Here is a 10,223-nt window from a genome sequence, read left to right as displayed (position 1 = left end):
GCAAGCACACAATATACTTGTCAAGTCGTCATTGTTATTCAAAAATATTTTTTTACAACTTCAAAGAGTTATAAACAATTTTAAGACTAATATTAACTTATAATAAAAATATACTCATCAACTTTAAAAAATATTTGTGTTTTTATTTTCTAATAAGAATTGGTAAATTAAACTTTGCACTTCATTACAAGCATAATATTAATGTCAAAGAGTTGTCAAAATCAACGTAGTAAACTTTTCTATTTGGTAGCTCCATAAGCAACATTTGCACCAATCAGCCGATATCCAAACTCTTTTCGATGGATTCTGATTGGGCTAAATATTAAACCATTATAATGGTACCTATCAAAAACCTGAAATTTACCAAATTGTACACTTAGTACACTGGTTAGGTAGGAATGTACGACTATGGATTGAAGAGTTTCTTTAAGAAGTTCATAGATGGCAGCAGTGGTATGATTTACAGAAATTCAATACAGAAATTGGAACATGACTATATTTTTTGTTGTTTCTCTCTATTCCTGTCTCATGAAACGTTAAGATTTATATATTTTTTTTCTTTCGAGGTATCTCTTTTATTTAAGAGAATGTTTTTGCTTTATAACAATAAAATTATTATATTTAAGTGTCTGACCTCTTGAATAATATTGTAATGTGTGCTATCTATGACGTGTGTGTTGTATGTACTGTGATAATGATAACCTATACGGTCTTTCTGTAGCTAGTATATAAACGGGTGAGTCATATTTAAATTTATTTGCTGTATCGATGATCTCATAATACTGTAGGTATAGTATAATATTATGTTGTGAACATCATTGCCATTTGCCATGATTACCGAGACAGAGATTTCGTTAATAACGTAGTGCGTAGTAAACGGCTTACATATTTTAATCATATAATTAAAAAACTAATATTTTAATTATACTTAGTAAAATTTAAAAATACCGACACAAAATGTTTTAATTAATCGGTTACTTCGCCTATACACCTATTGATTAATATATAAACATGTAACTAAATAACAAAATTAAAATGCATTTCATTTAATAATTTGAGTCTTTTGCAAAAATTTAATAGGATATTTAAATATACCTTATACACATAGTGCCTTTGTTAGCAACTTAATGTAGGTATCGGATTATTATCATGGTCACATTAAAAAATAATTATATTATTTTATGTACATAATATACCTATTAAATTAAAATTGCATTTGATATAACTTGTTTGTGTGGGGTACTATAGTAGAGTTCTATTTCCCTACACTTTAAATTTATAATCTTATAAATCACCAAACAATTTTAAGTTAATGTGCAGTTTATAGAATTTTATTTTAATCAATGAAATAAAAAATATATTCGTGTATAATAATTATTATATTTTATATTTGTGTAAATACTTACTTTATTTATTTTTTTAAATATGTAAATTAACCAATATTAGTATATTTAACTATAGTAACTAAAGATATATTATAATTGTTTTTATATTATGTACATTAAATAATTTGTTACTTTTAATAGGTAAAATGTAACAAACAACTTTAATTAGTTGTTTTTTTTTACATTATTGTATATTAGTTTATTACAATAGAGTATATTTTGTAACATATTTAAATACTAATCGTATGTATTTATGTGATATGAAATTTGTTATCATTCACTAAGAAATATTTGGTTATTTAAATTCATGTAAATTTTAAAATGATATCTAAAAAGTACATAACATTTTTTTAAATGTCCATTCAATTAAAATGTCTGTAAAATTATTATATTAATCATCAAAATTTATTTAAAATACTCTATTAAATACTTATTTATTGTAAAAAAGTGCTTAAAATCATTTAAATTTAAAAATGCATAATTAGACAGACATAAATTATTTAAAAAAAAAGATTTATTGTCACCAGCACAAAATATGTGTGCACAATTTTTGCTAAATTAGTTGGATGAAACTGATTTAAATTGTAAATTATTTTTGAGAAATAATTATGATCTGTAATTAAAAAGATGTAAAGAAACATTGGTACTTTTTATAGTAATCTATAATTAAGATGTGGTAGGTTACACATGCATTTACACCGGACACGAGTGGACAATGACAGAAAGATTTTTCCAAACAAAGAAACAAAAATTAAATACTCTAAAATTTTCATGCAAACAATAAGAATACATAAAATGGATTAAAATATTAATAATAAAAACTGTCATCTATCCAAATGTATGTATTTTGTTAAGTTTTTAAATTACGCCGATCAAGGATCAATAGTCCGTTTTTTTAACCCCGACAAAATAAAAAACTAATTGTTAAGAAGAACTAAAAGAAACGAACTAAGAGAAAGAACTTGCTAAAGCAATTACTTAAATTAATTAATTTTTGATCATAATATTCGTAAATATAAAAAAAAAAAATGCGGTAAAAATACGATAATAATTTTTGTAATATTTCAATCGAAAATTAAATCAATAAAAAAAACGTTTGACAATATTGTATACCAATCGTAAAGTGTATTATAATTTAATATATTTTATCAATTTACTTCTTAAGTCGCTGCGCTATGTGGAAATTAATGTTCTAAGTTAGTTAGTTCTGGTCTTAAAAAAAAGTAATAGGCCTATTTATTAAAATACAGATACAGAATATTTGATTACGTTAACCAAAAAATATAGCCTTCATCGAATGTTGCAAATTGCGTCAAAATCGGTTTTTTGTTTAAGAGAACTATGTCACACATTTGACAAAGTAGCATTACAAGTGTGTTTTATTTTTAATTTCTTGACGATTGATATTCTCTTTAAAAACTGCGTCGAATGCGGTAAAACGGTTTTAAATAGGATTAAATTGGTTTATTCAATCAAAAGATACGCTATCGAAGAGTTTTTGTATTATTCTGCAGCAGATCGAATTATAATTTCATTACCTTTGAGCTCTAAAGCTGAAAAAAATGCGACAAACAAATTTCATAATTATTCTATCGAAAAATATTTTTTGTAAAATTATAATTTTCTTATATTTTATGCCTAATGATTTAGAAAACAAAATATTGTTCATTTTGTAATATTATGAATAATACACTCGTAATATAATTAAAATTTTATTTTATTATTAATAAGTTTTTTAAAAACAAAACAAAAAAAACATGAAATGGACTCGTTCATTGATGAATAAGTTACGAGTGCAATTTATATTAAATTATTATAAATGATTTCCAAGACCGACGTCATTTTTAATTTAATTTGTTGAGAGTAAAAATAACATTAATTAAGATAACATAACATTCCTAGTTAATATACATTCTACAATAAATTAATCTGTTAAAAACTTTTAAAGCCTAACGTAATAATATTTATACATGTCATACAATTTATGCTACAGCTGAAACCATCGCTTAAATAAGTATTTGTTTGTTACAGGTGCATACGGGTGGCTTTATTCTAATGACAGAAAACCGCAAGTCTGTGCGATTACAAACCTTAGAAGGTGTTGAAAACTGACATTTTATAAGAATATCGAGTTCTTAGATCAGGTATCGGACAGTCGCAGGGTTGTTTATAATGTAATGTATGTGCGTGTGAGTGTGGTAGTGGAGGTGCGGTGGTGGTGATCAGTCAGTGATGCACGCGGTGATGCAGAGGCATGGTGGACGCGGCTGCGGAGCGCCGGGCCGCCGCCGCCACGGGCTACGAAGCTACCTCCAGTCTCACGAAGTGAGTCCACTTATCAAAATTATTGACTTATTAATATATTATATGTAAAGTTTTACATTAATAACATTAAATATATTAAAAATAGGGCCCGGGACTACTGCATGTGATAATTTCATAAAACAAGTACAAATCAAAAAATCTTAAGTAATTAAACTGTAAAGAATTTATCTAACCCCAATTTTTTTATTACAAAATGCAATGAAATAAATCAATGGCAAATTGTAGATTTATTATATAAATACTGGCACTACCGGTTGCAGTTTTAATCGTGTTAAATAAAGAAACATGTTTAATGTATCTTTCTACCCAATTAACTAATATTAATATATTTATTGCTTTTGCGTGTTAAAAGGAATGTCATTTAATAGGTAAATCATATAAAGTTGAAGATTTAAGTCAAAATTAGGATTAATTCGTTCTTAGTACATAAACGATAATCTTCGCCAATTTCTATGATTTATTGTTTAATATTTGCTTTTTATATATTATTTAAGAAATAAATAGATAATGATTTATGGTCATATTTATACCTATTTCTTATGGAATATCAACATTGACTTGACATTGGAAAGAGGGAGACGGCATTTTTTAAGTAATCACTTCTAAGTATCATTTATATATAAAGTCCATACCATAGGTATATTTATCGTTAGTTCTTTATTTAATGTAACTTATTAATTACAATACAAATCTATGGTATATCATTAAATCATTTAAATTAGATTTTATATTTAGACAAAATAATGATCCATTAAAATTTTTATATATTATATTAGAATAAACATTAGAAATGTAATGCCTATGGGAATACTTCCGTAATAGTTTTAGTAGAAAAAATTTTTATCCTCCTTATAGTTTATTTCATTCATTAGTTTCATATACTACGAAGTAAATTAGATAGTATTGTATAATCATTTCGAGAAATTATAGTTAGTTCTATTTTCTGGTCTAAATGTTCCAATCCGTAATTAATATAATATTCAATTTGACGAGCCGGTTGGCGTGGTTGGTAGAACACTTGCCTTTCACGCCGAAGGTTGTGGGTTCGATTCCCACCCAGGACAGACATTTGTGTGCATGAACATGAATGTTTGTCCTGAGTCTGGGTGTAATTATCTATATAAGTATGTATTTACAAAAAAAAAGTAGTATATGTAGTATATCAGTTGTCTGGTTTCCATAGCACAAGCTTTGTACAAGCTTAATTTGGGATCAGATGGCCGTGTGTGAAAAATGTCCCAGGATATTATTATTATTAATTTCAATATCAATGGATCATTTAAATTCGGAATTTTGTTGTTATATAGATTGTGATATGATTTTACAATTTATTGCGTAATTAGTCTATAATTAATTATGTTCATATACAAACATAATTCAGATACCGGTCGAAATAAAATTAAAGTGGTATTTATATATAATTATGTCGATTCATTTTAACGTTCTTGTTCATGACATCGGTGGTGAAGAAGTTTCTGGAATGGTAAGAAATAAAATAAATTACGCTTTACAAAAAAGTTAAATTAATGAGCTTTAAGAGATGCATGGTAATTAACTCATTCTTAAATTTCGAATTGTCAATAATAATTATCATAACATTTTTGAGATATAAAACCGCCTCACAATGCTATACTATTTAAAAATGATGTCGACAATAAAATTGGCGGTAATCTTGTCAGTAATAGACAGCAATAAGACAGTGTGTAGTGCGTAAACGCGATTTAATCTTTGCTCAATTCCTCTAGTCGTTTCTTTGACTGTATCATCATAACTTCTGTACAGCAATTGTTTGATTACATGTAAACCGAGCCGGGCACGCAATATGAGTTCGTTAATGAGAGTACCGATACGTCTCGTCACGGCTGTGTGTTATCAGGGCCGTGGGCGACGGTGTGCTGTACGTACACGATTTGAACGTGTGTGCGCCAATAGTAGCGCTTCCAGGAAACACGGACGGATTTCTCGGAACCGATTGAATGTCGCACGCGTTTTCAGCAATGAATGGTCGTGCAAGACGCTTTCGTGAACGCTGAATATTGTAAAACGCACTGAAATGCAAACTGCTTACAAATACGTTATCTTATCTGGGCCTAGCGCTATATGTATTATTTGTCCTCGTTTTAGTTGTCGCAATGATAAAGTGTTAGTCTATGAAATTGTTGATATAAAAACGAATTTAAACTAAGAATACTAGTCGATATTAAGAATATTTAATATAAATATATTGACATATACAAAGCAATTCTTCATTCGTGCATATGAATATTAAAACTACAATGAATATTATTTATCGAATTAAGTATGAAATATCAGTAGTTTATAGTTCGATATAGATATAGTTAACGGTCATTCGGCATCGTCTGAGTTGTTTAAATCAAGTTTTTGTCGTCGACAAATATGGACTTCCGGAAAGTAGCATCTGGTGTGAGCCGTCAGGAGTCAAGGCCGATTACATTTCATCGTGAGTGATCGTTTTGACGTTTCGATTCGCTTTTTGCGCTTTTAATTAAACAACCATTAAAAAAACAAACTAATTATTATACTTCATAATCAACTAATGAAAGGCCAAAATAGTTTTAATTGATACATTAGCTCCACGGCTACCTTTGTTGTTGGCGAGTAAAAACTTCCATAGCTGCCTTTTTATTTGAAGAAAAACAAAACAAGAAATAAATCATTGATAATGAAATCACACTGATAGTGTATGATAATATTTTCTCTTGGTAGTTAATATTTTAATGGGTGTAAACAAGGTACACATAAGTGCATTAAATCCACAATTTACTGCATTGAAGTTATTTCTTTCGATATTTTCTTTATGTAGTTAGTTCTCAACTCAAGATTTCTTTTGTTTTTTGCCTCTTCACTTTCTAATTGATTTGGTAAAAAGTAATGATGATGATGAATTATGATTATACTGACGTTTATAATTAAAAATTTTCAATCAATTGGATGCACTGGTGGTATGATATGAGAGTGGTGGATGCATTTTTACTGGTGGTAGGGCTTTGTGTAAGCTTCTCTGGGTAGGTACCACCCTTGGTATTGTTGTGTTCCGGTTTTAAGGATGAGTGAGCCAGTGTAATTACAGGCACAAGGAACATGAAATCTTAGTTCCCAAGGTTGGTGGCGCATTGGTGATGTAAGGTGGACAACATTCTTACAATGCTATTGTCTATGGGCGTTGGTGACCACTTACCATCAGGTGGCCCATATGCTCGTCTGCCTACCTATTCAATAAAAAAAAACATTTACTGTATTGCAGTTCTTCCTCTTTATGCTTTTTCATGACTTCTTGTTTTGTTGTTGAAATTGAATGATAGGTTTTAAATTTTTTAAAAGCCATAAAGAGGACTTCATTCTTCTACAAAGTAACATCTATTATTTCCGAAATCCGAAACAGCCTGTGAATGTCCCACTGCTGGGCTAAAGGCCTCCTCTCCTCATTTTGAGGAGAAGGTTTGGAGCTTATTCTAAATCTAAATGAATGAATCTATTATTTAGAAGTTATTAATACCACTACTATGAATTATTCTATACTTTAATTCTTTAGTGGTTTCGCTACCGTCTAAATACCGTCGCCATGCATTCCTGTGTTTTGGTATGAAGGATAGTTGGCAATACAATTAACGACTCTTATGTGCTTTATGATACAATGCCAAGATTACCGTTTTATTACCGTTACCGTTTATTTCATTAACATTCCTACTATGAATATAAATGTATTCGGATACGAAATAAGTGCACCTGAGTTATTAAAATAAATTCTTACACTTATACACGATGACGGGGAACTTATTAATTATTATTATTAACATACTAATTACGATTAGAATCAAGATTTATTTGTCATTTCTGCGGTCAAATGGTTTTTAGTAAAAACGTATGCTATACGTGGCTATGCGTATTCTATGCTACTCTATTTTTGACAAGTCAATTATCTCGTGTTCACGGCAGATGCATCTCTGATGAAGTTCCGATTAAAATAGAAAATGTATTGACGCGATTGAATAGAAAATTGTCTTTGCAAGTATAGTTTAGTTGAGAAACATTAATATAAAAAAAACATTTTAGTTAAATTAATATAACAATAACTGCCCTTCTAGAAATGTGAATTAAATGAGTTTTTATATTTTTGTTAAAAAAAATCTTGCAACCCGTTCACAGCGCTATCCTCCTACTGTACCCAATGTAAAGACATATAGTATTGTATATAAAGAATCAGTTCCAGTTTACTTACCGACGGATGATCGACAGGGAATGTTTAGTTGACGATGTGATTTAATTGCGTTCCCTATACGATAATAATAGGAACTACAATCTTCCTAGAATGTTCCTAGGTCGAGCATATTTCGACAAATAATGTAAATGAAACTAGAACTAACTGATTTAATAATATTAATATTATGTACACTAACATATTTCAGTAAAATATACAATTTACAGGATGAAAATTTAATTGGTAAAGGTTGCTGTTCGAATTTTGTTTTTAACACTAAAGCTGATAAAGAGCATTAGGTAAAAAATAGACAATGTCTTTTCTTAAGATTCACGATTTGTTCATACTAAAATGTTATCAAAATCGCTTCAGTGTGTTAGCCGTGAAAGCGTTACAGCAGACACAGTTACTTTCGCATATATATATATATTATTATTATAGATATTTTACTGTTCAGCTCGCAGCCAGCGAATTGAAGATCGAAAATTCATAGTCAGATTTCTCAACTTAAAATCTCTTTTCCTTTAATATTGTATTGGTAAAAATGGTGATGACTTATGATGAAATCAATGATATTTAGAACAAAAAAAATCTTACGTTATAACAATCGAATGACTAAAAATTGTATTTGTGTACGATTTATTTCAGTGATTGTGCTCGATAAATAAAAAAATTAAAATAAGTAAATTAGTTTAATTTACTCTTACAAAAATAAACGTGATATGATTTACTTAATATTACAAGTCTAAACAAAATATAAATTAAATTCAAAATAAATTTTATTCAAAGTGGTTTTTGCAAGTACTTTTGAATTAATAAATTTAATTTAATGTCAATTAATAAATTTGTTCGAAACGTAGTTAATTTTTGAGAAAAACCTACAAGAAACTTGGCTAACACAAAATTTATATATCCTGCTGCTAAATTTTCAATAATTACAAAATGTGTAAACAAAACTATTTTAATAGCTTTCATCTTATTTTGAATTTTATACACATGCGAAGTCGAGATGGCCCAGTGGTAAGAACGCGTGAATCTTAACCGATGAACGTGGGTTCAAACCCGGGCGAGCACCTCTGAATTTACATGTGCTTAATTTCTGTTTATAATTCATCTCGTGCTTTTCGGTGAAGGAAAACATCGTGAGGAAACCTGCATGTGTCTAATTTCATCGAAATTCTGCCACATGTGTATTCTACCAACCCGCACTGGAGCAGCGTGGTGGAATAAGCTCCAAACCTTCTCCTCAAAAAAGGGAGAGGAGGCCTTAGCCCAGCAGTGGGACATTTACAGGCTGTTACTGTACTGTACTGTTACTGTATACACATGCGATATGAATAAATTATTAAATTTTATGAAAAAAAAAATGGTTTTAAATAGGAGCGTAGGTCACTGGTCACTGCTCAGCATTTCGAGACTAAAGTCCGCTTTCGTGTTATATAGTTTTGTATTGATTTTTATATATTTTTTAAATACGGTAGTAAATAGCTAAGGTTTTTGCCAATGTTCAGGGCTAAATCTAAACTAAAAAGTATCGAACATGCAAGTGGATGGTTGTCAAACATCTGACTACGAAGGCTGTCCGCTTCGGGCCGGCTCCGCTCGCTAATTTTGTCGGTGACGGTGTAAGGGGCCTGTGGTGGGGCGGGGACTATTTTCGTCTGGCGGCCACGTTTGGAAAATGCGCGGTGACGTCACGATCCTCCACGGCGATGCCATCATCGGGCGCCCGCGACTCGCACAGACCGACTTGCCAAAATATCGCAGCGAGCTCCCCGCAATCAACTTTATTTTGGTCATTGTTCCAAGTCGAAAACTTGCCTCACGCGATGTATTGAGCGACCTGGACGATGAATGCGCATTATCTTTCTGTGTCTCGAGGCGTGATTTATATTACAGTATATTATTATATCAGCGCAAGTCATTAAGACGATTCATTAGATTGTTTGGTATTGGACATATAGTGATGATTTACAATTGTTTAAAAAAACAATATAAAAAGTGTTATTTATACCTGGACGTCTTTGAAATCAAAAATAGCAATTAAATTAAATTCCAAATTGTTTAAGTAAATACTATACATATTTCATTAATTTAATACTCTTAAAAAATACCCCTTTTTATATTAACATGGTATCATTGTTTTTTTTAAATGATATTAGCAATTACCTTTTTAAGGTTTATAATACTATTTATAATTACTAATAATCATATTTATACATTCCAAGTAAGAGTAAAGCTTGTGTTAGGAGTCAATAGCCCAAGTGGTCAAAATCAAACCTGCGACTTGTACA

General features: G+C 29.8%; 1 protein-coding gene across 1 annotated transcript in view; it reads left to right on the top strand.

Annotated features, from left to right (window-relative positions):
- The first annotated feature begins 551 nt into the window (after positions 1-551).
- Positions 552-10,223, top strand: part of LOC126775777 (uncharacterized) — a 61,461-nt gene continuing 51,789 nt past the window's right edge. Inside the window, exons 1-2 of the mRNA XM_050497901.1 lie at positions 552-736; positions 3,417-3,710. Coding sequence (XP_050353858.1) covers positions 3,640-3,710 — 71 coding nt within the window. The 5' untranslated portion in view covers positions 552-736; positions 3,417-3,639. The remainder of the gene's footprint in view (positions 737-3,416; positions 3,711-10,223) is intronic.

This window comes from Nymphalis io, chromosome 2 (genome assembly GCF_905147045.1).
Source record: "Nymphalis io chromosome 2, ilAglIoxx1.1, whole genome shotgun sequence".
Classification (NCBI taxonomy): Eukaryota; Metazoa; Arthropoda; class Insecta; order Lepidoptera; family Nymphalidae; genus Nymphalis; species Nymphalis io.
This window is presented reverse-complemented; position numbering and strand designations above follow the sequence as displayed.